Source organism: Vespa mandarinia, chromosome 5, assembly GCF_050613455.1.
Source record: "Vespa mandarinia isolate Hongniang chromosome 5, ASM5061345v1, whole genome shotgun sequence".
Lineage (NCBI taxonomy): Eukaryota > Metazoa > Arthropoda > Insecta > Hymenoptera > Vespidae > Vespa > Vespa mandarinia.
Window position 1 is genome coordinate 4,122,501 of NC_140814.1, and position 20,000 is coordinate 4,142,500.

Here is a 20,000-nt window from a genome sequence, read left to right on the forward strand (position 1 = left end):
TTTTCCATAGCCAGCATCGTTATCATACGTTTATGGGAATCGCCGACTATCCAACCATGTTGTTCCTGACGATCGTCTTCTTCTTCCTCGATCACTGGCGCAGGTTCTATTATTTCCTCCTCATCGCTCGAACTTGACCAATAATAAAGCTGATTAACAGCAGCACGTTTTCTTCTACCAATAGCAACGCCTACACCCTCATCTACTTTGTTCCACGATTTCGTAGTTTTTAATTCTTCGTCATCGTCTCCATCTTTTTTACAATTAGACGATTTTCTTTCCTTCAAATCTTTTCCATTGTTCGTACCTAAACGACCATTTTTGGACCTATCGGAATTCGTTATTCTACTTCTTTTATTACCGTTCACTGTTTTTCCTTCGTTTCCTCCTCCTCCTCCTCCTCCTCCTCCGCCGCCGACACCTCCACCACCACTTCCCTTTATCGATTTCTTCAATTTAGAGACCGACTTTGTGGGATTCTTCTTCGACTTCAAACTAGATTCTAATGAATGATTCTCCTTTGCATTAACTATTTCATTATCGTTAGCTTTTTCACGATTATTAATTGTCACGGAATCGATATGACCATAGTCATTGATCTTGTTTCCAATCGATTCGTCGATCTTCTTCGATTTCTCTTTAATTTGATATTTCTTTTTATCGTGATTATTATCATCAATGGATACAATTTTGTTTTCGTTTGGATTGATCGATTGTATAATTTGTCCGTGAGACGAATCAACGTTCGATTCAGTATTATTGGTCGTTATTCTCTGTGCACTTTCCTTCTTCTTCTCGAGTTCCCTTAAGATTTCCTCCTCTATCGCCTTTTGTTCCTTCGCTATTATCTGCTCGTGTTTCTTCTCCAAATATCTTTCCTTCCTTTTCTCTTTTGATTCTCTTTTCTGTTTCTTCGCTCTCTCGTGATCCGATTTATCAGTTAATTTTCTACTTTGAGCTTCTCTAAAATTCGTTTCATCATCTGAGCTACTTATCTCTGCTAAAAGACCCTGTTTACCAATGGCACACTTTCTTTGCCTTCTTGTTGGTTGAAACTCCATTAGTATCCTTTCCTGTTCTTCTTGTAATTTTTTTAATTGCTGCTGTTTCCTCTTCTTTGATTCTTGTACTTTTCTGCTCAAGAATACATGAAGGGGTAGATTGTCCGATTCTTTTTGTGGTTTTTCATTCGTAGATAATTTTTCTGGTAATGCAGGAACATCAGCATCAACCTCATCATCCTGTTCTTCGTTGGTACTTTGATGACCATTTGGTTCATCAGTACCCTTCGCCTGATCAACTATCTTATTTAAAATAATTCCAGCATTTGTCGTAATACTCACTTGTTCGGTTGTATTCACATTTACGTCGGTATTTAATATATCCGGTCTATCTAACAAATCTAATGCTTCTTCTAATGGAATAAGTTCATCTTCCGGCGTATAATCTGTTCTAGTATTTTGTGAAATCTTTTCTATTTGAGGATCTGGACTTCTCTTCGTTATAGTCTCATCTGAGATCTCTCGGCAACCGGTTATCGTATTATCTTCGACATCGGAATCAGCAACCGAACTATCTTCTCGATATAAATCATCCAATTCTAGGATACGCTCAGATTGATTATCGGCATCGTCATCGCTGTTTCTTTGTTCACCGATTTCCTTTCTCTCGTCGATCACCAATGGATGATCGGACATCTCTGACTCCGATTTTTTATTGTCGATATCGTTCTTAGTATCGATAGTTTCTGTTGTTGTTCGACAATTAGCAGCCCATTCCTCTTCCTCTTCCTGCTCTTCTTCCTCCTCCTCCTGTTGTTGTTGTTGCTCCTGTTGCTGCTCATGTTCCTGTTCCGCCTCGATATCCTGATTTCGATCACCGACAAAGCAATAATTTTCTTCGATTCTTTCGTTCTTATCAACCACCTCTTCGATCTCAACATCCTTTTTTACACTCTTCTTAACCCGACGACGTCTTTTTGATTCATAGTTAACCTCGTCGTCCTCGAATTCGCTCTCGGATGACGTCGAAAGTTCAGCGAATAAATTCTGTTTACCCTTGGAACATGTACGCTGACTCTTAGAAATGCCCACACCAACGTCCTCGGTTTTAGCAGCCGTTCTATACTCGTCCGAACTATCATTTTCGTACCAGGCATTTCTTGGCTTCTTTTTCGAATTTCTATTCTTTTTCTTAAATTTCGTATGCTTTTGTTGATCGACGGATCGTGGCTTAGGTTTTTGTTTTCTTTCTACGAACTCATCCATCGGTCCAGTGATCCTTTGACGTTGTTGCTGTTGTTTTTGCTGTTGCTGATGATGATTATGCTGATGTTGTTGTAATTGTTGTTGTTGTTGTTGTTGTTGTTGTTGTTGTTGTTGTTGTTGATGATGATGATGATGATGATGTTGATCTTCGCTTTGAAACGATTTCAATGCACCTTTCGTCTTTGGCGCGAATTTCTCCATTTCTTTAAACTTTCGATCAATCATAGATTCCAATCTTGTACCGAGAACATCTCCAGTTTTTCCATTTTCCAAACTATCGCCGATAGCTTTTGATAATAGGCCGGCTACGTCGACTTCCTTCGTTCTAAGACAACTTACTTCATAACTTTTTTCAACTTTCGTTCTATAGGACATAACACCACCGAAAGCTGGTTCCATTTGACTTTCATCTTCGTCAAAATCATAAATGTCTTTGACCTTTTCAGATCTAAGGGCATCGTCCTTAGATTCAAAACCATCCCGACGTTTTTTCCTTTCGGCTAATCCACTCTGATCGTTTCTTCTTATCAATGGGAATTCTGGACGTTTCTTCGTTTTCTTTGACTTTCGTTGTTGTCTCTGCGTTGTATTTAATTCACGTAACGCAGCTTCAGCTTTTGATCTTTCTTGGTGCCTTCGCTCATTCATCTCTTTTTTCCTTTCGAACAATTCCTTTATCGGATTTCTTGTTTTTTTCGGTTGTAGATCCTTCCCCAATGTAACAGATATCGTCTCCTGGATCGTATCCTTTGCTGGCACGGCGACCTTCGTCTGTCGATCTTCTGGCGAAGTAGACCTTGGTGCACGTGCACAAGCTAACTCTGCGAGTACCTTCATCGGGGTCGAACCACTACGAATAAGGAGATGCATGTATATATGTATATTATCAATGAATGTTGATCCAATATAGTAAGATAAATTTTTATTAATCAATTGGATAAGTCAACAATTATAAGAATATGTAAAAAAAAAAAAAGAAGAAAAAGAAAAGAAAGAAGAAAAATAATTTCGTCGTACGATAGGGAAGAAAGAATATACACATATGTATATATATATGTATATGTATATAAGAGAAAATGTTCTACTCACTTGTGATCATGTTTGCCGTTATTGTGCAATAAATTTGAAAGAGCTTTATCTAAGAGACCGCCCAAGGCGGAATTCATTTTGCTTTTAAATCCTGATGCATCTAAGTTTGTTTTAGTGCCCGTCTGTCCGTCTTGAACATGATCGATATTGGTGGTATCGTTACGATCCCCGTTCGAGTTGGACAAGTGTCCGTGATCATCGATATGTAAGTAAGGAGCATCGTTGTTCTCCTCGTTGATTTTATTCCGATTACTTAGACGTTGACGTTCGTATCCATCGTCTGTGTTGCTTCCGGATCGTTGTCCAAACGTACTCGCAATAAGATTTTCGCTCTCTCTCATTCGTTGTTGAATCTTGTCGCGGAGCTTGTTGTTATGCTCGAAGGCAACATCAAGACTATCTTCGTATCCAAGATTGTCAGCACGAGAGATGTCTGGGCTTACCGATCTACTAGATTGTTCGCTCTGTACATTGCGAGTTCTACCACTACCGCGTTTGTTATATTCTCTTTCCCGTGTACCATGCATTTCTTCGCCGAGCAACTGAAAATAAATCAGGAATTCTTCAAAGTTATCCTATATCTGTAGCATCTGCGTGTGTATATATATATATATATATATATATATATATATATATATATATAAAAGATAGAGTATTGATAATCTTTTTAAAATTCGATAAAAAGAAAACAAAAAACAAAAAAAAAAAAGGGGGAAAAAAAATATTTACTAACTTGATTAACCGATTCCAAAAGACTTCCAAGACTGTTTTGACTTTCGACGTCCCTCCATCTATCTTTATTGGTCCTATAAAGCTGTATCTGATCTTCCTTCTTATGATAAGAATCCGAATGATCCAGTTTGATCTTTTTCGCACCACGTAACTCGTTCTCCGTTGTAGCTTTCAATCTTGAACAACACTCAACGAAAAGTTCCTCGTCGAAGTTCAAAACCTTACCTTGTCGTGGCTTAGCCGATTCTATTTCCTGTGGTACGTCTAAAGCATTATCTTCGATGGCGTCCGTTGGTGCTATGGTGATAACTTCAGTTCGATCCCTGTGACTCGACGATGGCGATCTAATCAAGACTTTACCGTTAGAAAATACGCTAGGGCTTCTTTTCCTGGTCACATCCAAAGCGAGTTTTCTTTCTTCTTTTTCTATTACTTCTTCTTCTTCTTCTTCTTCTTCTTCTTCCTCTTCTTCCTCTTCCTCCCCTTCCTCTTCCTCTTCTTCTTCTTCTCCATCATTATCATCCTCGTTTTCGCTGTTCGAACTACTTTCCAATGAAGTATCTGGTGTATCACGAGCAAACAAAGGTGACATCCTTCTTTGTTCGCAATTCAGTTCGGTAGTACTATGAACTTCAACGTCATCTACATCGCTATCGTCGTCGCAACTTATTTGTGAACCTCCATCGATACTAGTTAATCTGATTCTTGTATCCTGATTAATCTGTTTAGTCGACGAAACGATTTCATTTTTTCGCGCATTTTTCTCCTCATAATCCTCTTCCTCATCATCCTCTTCCTCGTCCTCGTCCTCTTCCTCTTTATTTTCTAGATTTTCTTTTTCCTCTCGTCCTCGGGTATCCATCGTCTTGAAACTTTCATTCTCTCCGAAATCGATCGTACAGATTTTAGATTCATTAATATCGTCATTTCCCAATCTCTTTCCATTTTTTCGAATAATTGATTTATCCATCTCAGAATTCGTAACGGACTGTTTGATCAAACGATCAGCCTTCTTTCTTGAATTTTTCGTTGATCCATCATAATTGATAAACGTTCTATCGTAATCGTGAGAATTATAACCATTGTCTTTAACAATGGAATCGGATTTTGTTGATTTTCTTAACTCGTATGACGTCTCTTTATTCCTTTGCTTATGTATCTTACGTGGAAGTATCTCGTCAAGGCCATTTGAAAATTCGAAAGACCAAGATATCTTCTCTTGTGCCCGTTTCTTACTCAATCTACATCTAGAGTTCGACTCTAACGTCGAAACCTCCTTCTTTTCTACCGTGGATATTATCGAATTATGCGTAGAAATTTCTTCTTGGGTAATACGATGCTTAGTATTGTTTTTAGCTTTCGAATGTTTGTTATTACCTCGACGATAATGTTCCTGTTGCTCCGACGACGAAATCCTTTCCTGTTTGCTATCAGACGATGAATTTCTTCTCTTGACATCTTGTTTACCATTCGTCGTTCGTTTAACCGAACGATGCTTTCTATTATTATCGTAATCAATATTCTTCATTTCCAATGGTTCACGTGATATTTTCAACGATACGACGTTACAGCCAACATTAGATCCCGCCGATTCAAAACCATTTCTAGATCCGTCCGAATCATTTTCCGACTTAGATACCCAATCGTTTAATACCTCTTTAACCTTGTCAGATTTTTCACCGCCGAAAACACGACCAAAAACGCTTTTAACAATTTTATTTTTGTTTTGAGACTCATTAGGACCTTCGTACTCGCTGCCATCACTGTCGCTCGATAATTCGGTGATTTTCGATCTGGAAATAGTTTTCTTTTTCCTCGTCATACGAGATTTTCTATGCGTCAATTTTTTAATTGACTTATTCGTTCTTAATTTTTTCGTATTACCTCGTGGACTGTCGGTGATCGATGTACGATTGATCTCAGACTTTTTTTCTTCTACGCTTTTATTATTCGACGAAGTCGACGATATTATACGAGATTTTTTATTATCTTTATAATAATCATCCTCCTCGATGGGTGCTATTTCGTCGGCGCTAACATCAACTTCCGTTGTCAACTTTTCATTCGATAATTTTTCTTTCACGGTAATATTGTACTTTTCCATAGTTAACTTCGTATTGTCATGTTCAATCTCTCTGACATTTCCTTCCTTATTAACGATATCGTTGTCGTCATCTTCGACGTCGTCGTCGTCCTCGTCGTCGTCGTCGTCATCGTCGCCATCGACGACATCGTCATCGTTGTCGTTGTTATCGTCAACATCGTTTTCGGATTCGATCGATTTCGATACCATCATTTCATTGTTGGTCCCATTATTTTCCAACAATTCTGTTTTCTTCTTGATCATTAAATTCTCAGAGGTATACTCATTTTTAATTTTCATTTCCTTTTTCCTTTTATTATTCATTTTTATTAAAAATTCAGAAAGCGGTTTATCGTTCAGACTCGACGACGACGATACCTCGTCGTTCTCCGCGATAACATCGAAATTTTTATTTATATAATTACAATTTTCTACGATCGACGTATTATCATTAAATTCATTTTTATTGTTTATCGTTAATGGGGAAACTTTGGCAATTATTTCAACGATCGAATCATCCGTCCGAACGGTGGATAACAATTGATCATTTGTAAATGATTTAGATTCGTTCGTCGTAATAACGATAGGATCGATTATATTCGTTATATCTTTTGAATGATCTATACGTTCGGTCTCAACCTCAGCTACGGATAAATCATTTTGTTCTAATGTCTCGTTAAGATTATTCAACAACATTGATCTTTCATCGATCTCTTCGACGTCATCTCGTTGATAAGATTTCCTATTATAAGATTTCGACGATCTTCGAACGTTTCTTGGGATTAAATTCGTATCGGTATCAATTGAATCAATCGAATTCTCTTTATATTTAATTTTTTCCATTCTCGAAATCGTAACATTTTCTTTTTTCGTAAGATCGATTTCGATTAATTCTAGGTCATTATCTTTCTGAACCAACGATCCATATTCTTCGAAACTTTGGAAATTTTCATTTAATATCTTTTCGGTTGAGCACAGATCATGAGATCGATTATCTTCGTTTTTAGTTTTCGACGTAACAATATCTTTATAATTTACATTCGATAATTCATAGATACGATGATCAATGCCATTATTTTTTTCGATTTCTTTAATTTCTATGGTATCCTTCGTGCTATCCTCTTTTATCCTTTTATCATAATCAATTTTATCGTTTATATTCGATGAAATGGAATATTGATTGGTCTTATCGACTTTAACACTGTCAACTTCGTTATCTAAATAAACATTGTAATTGTCAACAGTATTGTTAGTTTCTTTAACATTAGAGATTGATTCACTTTTCAAACTTTCCTTGAACGTATTAGAATCTTTCGAATTATTAGAAAATTCAATAATCTTTGTCTCTACGTTATTAACGTTAATTTCTTGAAAATCCCTTTCGAAATCGCAATGAATTTTATCAGTTTTGTAGTTGGTGGTACTCGAGGATATGCAAATTTCATCACCAATCTCGTTAACCTTATTCTCATTATCTTTCATAGAATCAAGCTTTGATTGTAATTCTTTCTCAACGTTGGCCCAATTAAAGGACACGTTATTATCAATTTTTTCTTCTTTGTAATCAAGATCGATTTGTTGAAACGAGTTGACATTTTTTATCGTAGACATAATAGCTCGAGGAAAATCCTTTTTAAATAGATCGTCTTCTTTTAAATCGCAAATCATCATTCTCGATTCTTTCTCGTTCGATTTACCATTTAGATTTGATGATGTACGTGCTTCTTGTTCGATCGCAACAACATTATCGAGATTATCTCTTTCGAAAGAATATTGATCATTTTCTTTAAGATCTACGGTTTCATTAATAACTTCAGAATTCCAGGAAGAAGATGTAGGAAGATTTCCTGTATCATTCGTTTCTTTTTTATTAATATCGGAATCTTCATTGACAGATTTACGTTTAATAGTCTCGTTAATAATTAATTCTGGCCCCGGTGTATCCAAGTCCAAATGTTCATCGGCCAAATTTCTCTTTTTCGTTTTGTCTCGTTTTTTATCCAATTTTTTCTTCTTACCGTCATCCTCAATTTTTTTATTTAATTTTTTCAACGGAGTAGACGAGGATTCCGGTTGTATCGGGCTTACGTGATCAGTTAGAACGTACTCATCGTGGCTCATATTTTCCGTTATCTTACAAATTTCTTCGTCCAAAAGTTCGTCCTCCAAGGCTTCTTGATTATTAACCGAATTATCGAAAGAACCAGTAGGTTCCATATTGTTTCGATAATCATTGAAGGTATCCTTTTTCTCGAAACCCGTAATATTTTCATTTATTAAACGTAAATTATCATCGACCGATTCATTCGTGATTTCTTTTTCATCGTTCTCATCGGGATTAATACGATCGACTTCGTTGTTCGTCAATGTATCCTTACATCTATCATCCTCTCCATCATTTTTAGAATCATTATCGTTTAATTTCTCTTTGTCAGATTTGGTTAATTGTATAAGATGGGATTGGGATTGATTGTGTTTTTTAAGTGAACTCTTTCTTGTAAAGCTCGTCGTACAAACGTCGCAGAAAAATCTCGCGGCCTCTTTCGTTAATTTCTTACGTTTTTCTACGATCAAAATTTCACCTGTTTTAGTATGAACTACGACGAAATTACCAGCCGTACGTTTCTTTGGTGTTTGAAGATCATCCGAGAGCTGACGACCGTCCAAACCAAATTCTGATTCGTTAATAGTTAAAGATTGTTCCGCCAATGAATCTTCTTTATCAGTTTCGCTTTCGTTCTTTTCTTTTTCATCGGTTGTTACGTTGTCCGTCGATTTGACGTTTTCCAACGACGATAAAGTAGATTTTTTTTCATACTCTCGATTCCCATTGACACTTTCAACTATTCGATCGACGTAAGGTAGATCATAAAATATCTCCTCGGAGCTCTCGCTATTTGAGAAATCTTCGCGGAATGAAATATTGTTTTTGGCTTGTCTCTTTGGGATTTGTCTTCTCTCGATGCCGCGCGAATTCGTTCTATTACCGTCTGGCAATTTGGAATAATCTGTAAGAGAACCATCGGTTTCTGGATCGTCGTTAATATTATCCTTATGACTTTTCTTCTTTCTCGTGAAACGTTTTTTTCTTTGAAAAGAAACGGACTCACTTGTACACGAAGATTCGGACAAATTTTCAACATTTTCTATATTATCAAGACATGATGATTCTTCCTCCTCCGAACGTTTACTACGTCTCGACGATCCTCCTCCTCCTCCTCCTCCTCCTCCTCCTGGTCCTCCTGCTTTCGTTGATTTACACGTCGTCGTAACCAACGATGGTGAATCGTTCTCGAGGAAATCCCTGGAATTAGATTTTTCGATTCCGTCGACATAATCACGATCAAATTTAACTTTAGTTTCGGCGTCGGACGATTGATTTTCCGATAAGAATTCCTCTATTATCTCATTAGTACGAGATAACTTTTTTAATTCTTTCGTTTCGACGTTAGTTTCAGAAGAATCCTGCTGACCTGACTCGATGGCAGCGGCAGCTATGGTGGTGGTGGTTGTGGTGATGGTGGTGGTGGTGGTGGTGGTGGTGGTGGTGGTGCAATCCGAATCAAGATGTTCGTCCGATTGTTCCTTGCTACGTTTCGACGTACGCTTCTTTGTATGCTGTAACACGTCGCTCACTTCGGGAACTTTGAAGGGTTCCGAAAGGGCGTTGGCATTAACTGGAAAATCAACGACCGACGACGACGACGACGATTCTTCGGTCGAACAACCACGGTCGGCAACCGACGATAACGTTAGTTCCGTCGATGATGGTGTGCAACTTTTCACGGAATGTTCATCGATCGTAGAGTTGACATTTTTCAATTCCTCAAGGGACTTATTCTCGATCGTTTTCTGCCCTGGTAATTCTAAATGTTCGTCTGCTAACGATTTCTTTTTTCTTCCACGTTTTTTCGGAACTTTTGGTGGTATCGAAACAGTAGAAGATATTCTTTCATTCGTATCGATGATATCATTTAACATTATCGACGACGAAATCTCTTTTTCTTGTTCATGATTAATAATATTGTTCTCGTATAGTCTCGATATCTCTGGTATTCGCAATATCGTTGGATGTTGTTGTTGTTGTTGTTGTTGTATCGATGTTAATTTTTCTACGTCCTTCTTTACTTCAGATATTTCTGTTCTAACAAAACATGTACCTTCAAAGACATTTGGAATCGACGAATCGCAAGATAAATTATTTTTAACCTCTTCAAATGTTTCCTCATTGGCGTTAACCGATAATACATCGATAACCGAGGACGATGATTTTAATCTCAAGGATTTTCTTCGAGATGTCGAAAGTAACGGGATTTCGTCCTTTTGGGCTCTCGTCTCGCCCGAGGGCGTATCGGATCGATAAACGTTCTCATCAATGAAATCGGAAACGTCCTCGGAGTTTAATTTTCTTTTCGAAAAGCGCCTTCCCATTTGGGGAGGATTTAATTTGCCTTCGGGCTTTCGTTTGTTTTGCTTTCGCGAAAGCAACGCAACGTTTGTTTCTTCTTTATCAATTAAAACATCTTCGAATTTTCTTTCAATTTCTTTAATCGTTCCTTCATCCCGGTTAGTTATCAATTTAGAATCGTCTATTGGTATTATTACTTCTACTTCCTTTAAATTAATTTCTTCAAATTCCTGATTGATATCCGTTTCTGATTTCTTCGTAGTTTCGATAACCGTATCGTTATCAAACTGAATCCCGTTAGAATCATTACCTGAGTTATCTCGTTGAAGTTCAAGATCATTCTCAATAGTTTTTCTCATTTTATCTTGAAATTCTTTTACATCGCCGTTATCAATTAACCTTGTATCGCATTCGATCGTAGAAGACGATGTTTCTAGATTTTCTATCATATCCTGACGTCCTTGCCGATCGTTTTCTGACAATTGTAATTTGTCGGTTTGCGAATCATCCATTGATAATACCTCGACAGGTATACTTTTCTGATCTTTCAATGAGTTAACGTCCAATGATCTTTTCTTAGATTTTCGTTTAGATTTCGAAGATACTTCGAGATTATTCGAATTTTGAAATATTTCATTTTTATCATCGATTTGTTTTAACTCGATCGATAAACAACACTTTGTCACATTATTTTCAACTTCGTTTGTATCGTTTATCGGAATATCGTTCATAAGACTTATAGAAATTTCTTCATGCATAATCGTATTGTCGGTTTTAATATCATTTAATTTATCAGACACTTCAGATTTATTTTCCGATATTACGTGATCCTTAATAACATTGTCGTCCGATCGTTCCTCATCCTGATATTGATTTCGTTCGATAACAGGCTTGTTAAGAACTTCGTTCTTCGAAAATATATCGTTCCTTTTTGTCGCTTCAACGGGTTCAGGATTCTTTTCTATTTTATTTTTTGTAACGACCGATGTACCTTCATAACGTTCGATAACACTCTCTTCAACGATTATCTTAGGCTCTAATAATTTTTCGCTCGTTGCCCCAATAATTTTATTTTCATGCGACGCGTCGGCGTTCTCCAATGTAGGCCCTACTTCGTCGAGTATACTCGTTAATTCGTCGGCAGCTATGTCCAAAAGTGTACCTACTTCGCCTTCGAGTAATGCATCCTTTTGTTTTGCAATTTTCGAAACGATTTTCTCTAAAAAGGAACCCTTGTTCCTAGGTTTTCTTCTCGATAAATCTAAAATAATATCGTTCGTTGGCGAATGTACTTTGGGTGATTTTTCAATTGTTTTAAATTTACAATCATCGGGCTTTAATTGAATTTGTTTCTCGTCGTTTTCGCGTATTTCCTTATCTCCTTCTTTTTTTTCTTCTTCTTTTTGAGATCGATCGATTGTCGAAGAAGAAGACACCATCGAAGAAGATACCGTCGAAGAAGATACCGTAGAAGAAGATACCGTAGAAGAAGATACCGTAGAAGAAGATACTGTAGAAGAAGATACCGTAGAAGAAGATACCGTGGAAGAAGACACCGTCGAAGAAGTCTCATTTTCCGCCATTTTCTCGATATATCCACTATTCACGACGCTACTACTACCAGCTGGCTGTGAAGCATTATTACTTTGAACAACTCCAACGGGATTAACGTTATCGACTGTCGTTTGAACTGTGAGAACGACACTTTGTTGAACTTCAACAGGTATGTTCATACCCTCTGTTAATATGCCAATAACGTTACTCAATGATCTTTTCGATGTTCTTTCACGTTTAGTGCCCCAACACTTTTTTGGTCTTCCCACTCTTGGCTTGTGTGAATTAATTGTCGACGATTCTAAAGAATTTTCTTTACCGCTGTCGATCGAATTTGTCGTTTCCGATTGCAAATGGCTCACATTAAGATTCATCGGGTCAATGTTAATATTTTCTGGAGATTTTTTTGAATCCTTCGACGAAACAGTCCCAATATTTTCTTCCTCATTATTTTTTGTCATTTCTTTTGTATCTTTATCGTGGGACTCATTGGTAATATCAGAAGTTATTGGTGACGGAATGGTAGTGGTGATAATGGTAGTAGTATCTTTAATGTCATCGTTTTGTTTATTGACGATTTGATGATCGACGATTTGATGATCGAAGTTGGATTTGATTCTCCCGCGTCGTTTGCCCAACGATGTGTTCTTCTTTAAGATCACGTCGTTACTCTCATCGGCAATACTATCTTTGTTGTTAGATTCGGATACTTTTTGATCGTCTTTGAGATTTTTCCGATGATTCTCCGATCGTTCTTGATCGTCAGAATCTACGGAATTTTTCTTATCATTTTCTATTTCAGAATTGCACGATGGTGTCGTCGTTTCTGAACATGCAATGACATCTTTGGTTTTCTCGATTTCTTTCAAATTTTTATTATCATCAATATCTTTGATCGCGTCTGTTTTTTCCTCGTTCGTAGAAATAACATTCGTCGATTGTTTCTCTTCGTCCATAGATTTGGGCTTTTCGATAATAACTTTTTTTTCACTATTTCTCGGGGACTTTCTTAAAAAATTATTTTTCTCCTTCTTCGATGTTTTAGACCATGTCTTCGGTACGTCTAACGTTGATTTTCGTGATATTTCCGTTGATAAGCGACTATTAGAATCCTGTTCCTTTGGAATCTTATTGATCTTGGGATTAATCTGAGAATCTGTCAGTCTCGAAGCCGATTGCCGAAGGCTACGTTTCGATGAGATATCTAAGAGGGAGGTAAAGTCGAGCCTAAAAAAATTATAAATATCCTCCCTAGCATTCGCGTGTAAACCTATCAATAGCTTTTTCACTTCGAATGGCATGTCCTTTGTATTAAGAGATTCCATGTCCTGCGAATAGATACCTCGGTCCTGTCGATTTCTTGAATAACTTCTCGTTTCGAAGTTTTTCGACAGATTTGGCTCATCCCTCGTCGTCGAATCGTTCTTCGTACCGTCCGCCGAAGTAGCACGGCACTTTGAACCCCTTGGGACTCTTCTTCCATCCTCCTTCCTTCCATTTTCTTCGACGTTGTTAACGCTTTTCGTGGGAGCACTTTTTCTAGTTCGTATTCTACCCTCTCTGACCACTAACTTGTTCGAACCACTTTGATTTTCCCGTGAACTCAAGGTACCCGACTCGTGTTCGACCTTACGATCGATTATCTTATTGTCACCGGTGATCTTTTTCTTTTTGTACTGTCTCTGTTCTTCCATCTTCGTCGAACATTTTTCAATCGTATCATTAATATTCCCAGAACCTTTGGATATCGTAGGACTATCCCTTTCATTTTCCATATTTTTCATCGAACCACGAAGAATCTTTTGATCGGGATTACTAACGGGTGATAATATAGGTAAATCATTCGTCGATTTTTCGACGTATTCCTCATTGGACGATATCTGTGGTACCGGTTCTAGAGTTGGCATTTTATCACTATCCGACGATAATCTGGTCGTTCTTCTAGGTACCGATTGAACCTCATCGTTATTTTTAATTTTCGTACAACCTTGTGCAAATGATTTCGACGATTTTGACGATTCTATAGGATGATCTTTACCTAATTGCCGTGCCATAGGTGACTTCGTAGTATCCCGTAATAGAATTTTCGATAACGATTGAACGTTCGTCAATTTGTTAGGATTTCTAGCGAATTTTCCATCCTGCGTTCGTAATTGTGATTTAGCTTTAATCGAAGCGTTCAAAGAAGTAACCGGATCAACCGGTCGTTTTCGTTTTGGGGTTATTTGAACGGACGGCGATGATTTATTTTTACTCGTAGAAGGTAAAGTTCTACCAAGAACCATGGTAGATCTATCGGTAGAATCATTTTCAACGTCCAAGATTTTACTCGTTGAAATCGTTTTTATATTCTTCGTACATTTCGCCTCGAACGTGGCCGAATCTTGCAGTCTAATCTGATAGTTGGACGACTTCAAGGTCGTCTTGTTTCTCGCTCTAACTCGTTCGCGTCTCATCGTACTACGATCGACGTTCTCTACGACTGCATTTTTCACCTTTATGTTCCTTTTCTTTCCAAGCACCCTGGGCCGTCCGACCTTCGGTTTATTATTCTCTCTAACAGCACCACCACCTTCCATCTCCTCTTTTTTATCCTTCGAGGTAGTTTCAATCTTCTCTTTGGTTGTCTCGCTCGTACTCTCTGTAACCTCCATCGTTCTATCCTTATCCTTCTTCTCAATTTCTTCGACTTTTCTTTCTTTATCATCATCATTATCATCCACGTTATAATCATTAACGACGCTCTCGATAACGGCCGATATGTTATCACTTCTACAACGATTACGTTGAATCGACTTAGCGTTCTTCAACAATTTGTTCCTCAAAACGGCCTTATTTCGTGACATCCTCGAGGCTGAGGAACTGTCGTTGCTCATATGTGGCCGCGATCTCGTTTGGACCTGTGCAAACAGTTGGGGTTCAACACTATAAACGCGCCTATCATCAATGATCATGGGGATACGATAAAGAATATTAGGACGTTTAGAAAGTATCACAATCGAATTATTGTCGCGAACAAATTTCTTTTTATTTACATCGACGCGAATAATGAAAAAAAGAATACTCTTATCTCTTCTTATATCTTTTTTCTTTTTCTTTTTCTTTTTCTTTTTCTTTCTTTTTTTTTTTTCTTTCTTTCTTTTCGTTTCATTAAAAATTACGACAATGCGATATAATCGATCGTATATTTTCGAAACGTCCTAAAACAAAGAAAAAACAAACGGAATAATCAAAATATTAATTCTTTATCTTTTTAACGTGTAATACGCATTGGAAAAAAATTAATAAAACTTAATTATATAAATATTTCGATGACGTAGAGACGCGTCTATATCTGAACTGTGAGAAGATGATAATAGAAAATTATCGATGTAACTATAACAATAATAATAATAATAATAATAATAAAAAGAAAAAAAAATTATGTACGAACAAAAGTAAATTTGTATAATAAAAAGGATAATAAAAATGTACTCAAACACCCAAAGGGCTATCGCGATCTTGCTGAACGAAGCATGAAAACTGTCTTGGCTGTAAGATTTACGTGATGGTAGGAACGCTCTCTCTCTCTTTCTTTCTTTCTCTCTCTCTCTCTCTCTCTCTCTCTCTCTCTCTGTCTCTTTCTGTTCTTCTTTCTCTCTCTTTCTATCTCTCTCCCTCATACATATTCACTATAGTATGTATATTGTATACACTTCTACGCGAGCAATTTCCGTAAAGCACACGCATACACGCGAAAGAGAAAGATAGAAAGAGAGAGAGAGAGAGAGAGAGAAAGAGCGAGAGCTAGAGAGAGAGAGAGATAGAGAGAGTGTTCGTGCAGCTTTCGCATGGACGAGTGTGTGCGAGCTAATCAATACTCCACTTATATCCGTGTCATCCACTCCAACCAGCCGTTATGCGTTTCATCGTCTTATCATTATCAACTCGGTTGACTTTTTCGTGTCGGGCCACGAAGCTTTTAGGGTCACATAACGTTTATAATCTTTAACAGCAAGACTTTTCACGCAGTTGATTATAGAAATGAATCTTTTAGGATACAAAAGCAATGTATTATTATATTTGGCTTAATAATTAATCACTTTTCAAAAGATATTATTCCGTTCTATATGTAGAATCTTTAATTATTCCAATATTTTTCTAAGTGGGTCTTAAGATTAAAAAAATAAAAAAAAAAAAGAACAAAAAAAAAAACAAAAAAAAAGAAAACAAAAAAAAAAGTATCACGCGCTATTAATAACGTATGAGTAAAGTAAAATTATTTTCTTTCTATTATTTTATGGATACTGATTAAAGAAGGAAAAGAAAAAAAAAGAAAAAAAAAAAAAAAAGTAAAAAATGGGAGAAAAAAAAGGAGAAAAATTTTCTTTCCCCAATTCTAACTCGATTATAACTTACCGTACGTAGTCTGCCTTGCGTTCTCAACGTGCTGTCCTGTAAAACTTTTCTGGTAGCCCTCTTGGGCGGCAGATTGGCCAACATTTTCTGAATGCTCTCACCTGAGGACAATATATAATCGTAACGTTCTCAAGAGATCGTTTTATTGAAAATCGTTTCGAGGTACTTTTAGAATGATTCTCGAACGACGTTTCAATTCGGAATAATTGTTTTATTGTTACTCAACTTTTTTTTTTCGAGGGCGGGGGGGGGGGGGGGGAATAGGGAGGTTGAATCGAACCACTGAGATGTTTCTTTTTCTTTTTTTTTCTCTCTCTCTATTTTTTTTTTGTTTTTTTTTTGTTTTTTTTTTTTGTTGTTTAAGTTGCGAAGAAAAATTTGGATTAGAACGAGACGTAGTAGAGAAAAAAAAAATTATGTTAATATATTGCAAAACAGAATGGTTAAGACGGTGTCTAACTTAAAGAAGATTATCGATTTTTGTTCTTTTGTTTTCTTACGGTCGCTAGGTCGAACCCTAGGCCCAGCCGGTTGTTTCTCCCTTGGGACGTTCGTACGTGGTGTCTGAGAATTTTGAATATTTCTTTTCATTCCACGCTGACGTCGTCTTCTGCTACGACTTCCGAATGGACGCCACTTGCACTTCTTTTTCCCGTTACCAAAGAGACCCAAAAGCCAAGCCTGATCGCCGCCACATTCTAGCATATGTCTGTGCAACTCCGCAAGGGTACTACAGTTTTTCGAACACTTAGTGCAAATTTTCTCCGGTGCTATCGCGTTCTTAGCCTTAATCGTGGGCATACTACGTCCTGGTAAAAAGAGATGTTTGTAAAGTTCACGCTGATCGCCAGAAAATTCATAATGTGAACACCAAACATTTGGATGCATTGAAGATTTGTGATCTTCCATTTCCTTTAACGTCACCTAGAAACAAAATTGTATTTTTGAAATGTTTGTGATCCGATGAGATTGAAATCTGATATAAAAAAAAATCTGATAAAGGAAATAAAAAAAAAGAGAGAGAGAGAGAGAGAGAGACTCACGTGTCTCGCAGCACAGGCACCGCAGATATAAATCCTCGGTCTGGACCATTCGCCAGTGAGTTCGGCATAAATGACTTTCTGCATTTTCGGATTAACATGGCCCACTGCATCGTCCCACTTCTGTAGTCTCATGAAATTGCCGAACTCGAGACTAAATTCCGTAGTACCGGAGGATTGATCCACGGGCTGATCCATCCGAATAATTTCTTTATCTTGTCGATCGATCAAACCGATAGCTTTAAGACACGATGACTGATCAAGGCCATTATCATCTCGTAAAGACGCACAAGTATGATCGATTATCGACTCTTCGGTGTCTTTACTTTTTTCTTTACTCGTTTGTTCATTCGCAAGACTAGTTTGAACGATATCGTTATTCGTGATCGAGTTAACGAGGGATGGTATTTGATGTAACCTGTTCAATATTATACGTTCCTTCAACATTTGTTGCTTCTTTCTCAATGATAATTGCGTTGATATATCAAATTTACTAAGATCCTTAATCGAACAGGTCCATTGTTCTTTGCCGTCGTATTTCCTTGGAAAGTTATATTTCTCGAAGGAAACCCTTCGCGGATGAGACCTACTACTTTTTCCAGGTTTTTGAGCGTACTCACTCGAATTTTCGTATTCCTCAACGGCATAATCTTTATTGTAGACCGGCGTGGCTGCGGTTAACGATATATCGATCGGAAATTGGATTTGATTCGCGTTGTTGTGCTCGTAGAAGGATTGTTGCGGTTTTGATTCCGTCGGTGATGATGCCACCATAGTAGTAGTAGTAGTCGTCGTCATTGTCGTCGTCGTCGTCATCGTCGTCGTTATCATCGTTGTTGTCATTGTCGTCATTGTCGTCACCATTGTCGTCGTAGTTGTCGTCGTCGTCATAGACGAACTATTCGACGACGATGTGCTTGTTTGCAATTTTCCATCTAGATGATGAAGTAAATTCTCTCGAATGTTGCAACTCACGCTGCTGTAGAAGGAACTATCGAACTCCGGGCTACCGGGATTGCTGAAAACGTCCTTCGTAGTCGTCGGTACGACGTGCTTCAGCAAGCTAGTCTCCGATCGATATTCCGTTTCCGCGTCACACGGTCTTCTCTCTTTCGAGGGCGGAACGTCCGATTTTTCGTTGGAACTTTGGCAAACGACCTCCTTACACGACGGGGTCGGTTCCTTCATTTTTTCCTAAAAAGAAAATCGATTTTGCATATTGAAATGCAAAGTTCATTTCGGATGAACTAGATAACGATATTGGTATACGGATATCGTACTTAATCATTGAGAAATAAATTAATTTTCTTTTTTCTTTTTTTTCTTTTTTTTTTCTTTTTTCCTTTTTTTGATATTGTTTGTTTTACGAGTTTTCGTAACAATAGTAATCGAAATGAGTAATAGTTCTAAATACAAACAATTTCATGTCTTTAATTAGTTTTAAATATAATCAATCGATTTTATGTCTCTGAATTATTATTTCATTATTGCAACGATTATTATGATTAAATTAATTCTATAAATAGTAAGATTTTCTTTACTTTCTTCTTTTTTTTTTTAATTTACATAAAAATTCGACGAAAAAAAAAATATATATATATATATACATGTAAAAAAAAAAGATACAATAAAATATGATTTACCTGAATTTGTGACGTTGTCCTTTCTCGAACGGAGGAAGCATGCGTTTCGGTTATGTGAACAAGCAATGCTTCCCTCGTTAAATACCTCGTCGAGCATTGAACGCAAGCGTGATATTTGTCGGAATGATTACCGGCCATATGATGAAAAAGGCCCTCCAAACTGTCCAAGCACTTGTCAGAACAATACTGACAATTTTGCGATGGCCTTCGAGAATTTCTTTCGGAACGACGACCACCGCCCAACTGATGAACCCTCTCGGTATGTCTCTGTCGTAAGGATATGGACAAGAACTTTCTGTCGCAATAAAGACAGAGGTGTCTCACCGTTGGCGAAGGTGGTTTCGATATTGATGGTTTAGCGACGATTTGATGTGACGACAACGAAGATGTCGAAGAGGAAGAAGGAGGAGAGGATGAGATGGAGGACGAGGATAAGGATAAGGAAGTTAAGGAAGAAGTAGAAGTAGTAGAAGAAGAAGAAGAAGAAGAAGAAAAAGGAGACTGCTGTGGAACCGTCAAAGTTTCAACAGCAACGGCAGCAGCAGCAGCAGCAGCAGCAGCAGCAGTAGCAGCAGTAGCAGCAGCAGCAGCAGCAGCAGCAGCGGCGGCGGCGGTAGCAGGTTGACAATTCTGCAAAACGGAAGCGATCCTTTCGAGAGGTAAACTGCAATGAAAACTCGTAGTTGAAAGTTCCTCAGCTACCTGAGAATCTCTTGGCTCGTCGAAGGTACCGACGAAAGTGCGAGCGACGTTGGCAATTTCCGTTGAATTAATCTTATCGACGCA

General features: G+C 37.6%; 1 protein-coding gene across 4 annotated transcripts in view; it reads right to left on the reverse strand.

Annotated features, from left to right (window-relative positions):
• Positions 1-20,000, reverse strand: part of LOC118441876 (uncharacterized) — a 70,842-nt gene that overhangs the window by 1,476 nt on the left and 49,366 nt on the right. For 3 of the 4 annotated variants that reach the window (XM_085657327.1, XM_085657325.1, XM_085657326.1), the window contains 7 exons: positions 19,215-20,000; positions 17,575-18,765; positions 17,032-17,455; positions 16,532-16,632; positions 4,090-15,033; positions 3,357-3,898; positions 1-3,117 (listed from right to left, as the gene is read on the reverse strand). The exon at positions 1-3,117 is cut by the window's left edge and continues 1,476 nt beyond it; the exon at positions 19,215-20,000 is cut by the window's right edge and continues 1,292 nt beyond it. In XM_085657327.1, coding sequence (XP_085513453.1) covers positions 1-3,117; positions 3,357-3,898; positions 4,090-15,033; positions 16,532-16,632; positions 17,032-17,455; positions 17,575-18,765; positions 19,215-20,000 — 17,105 coding nt within the window. The remainder of the gene's footprint in view (positions 3,118-3,356; positions 3,899-4,089; positions 15,034-16,531; positions 16,633-17,031; positions 17,456-17,574; positions 18,766-19,214) is intronic. The other variant, XM_035866857.2, reaches the window with a different exon arrangement.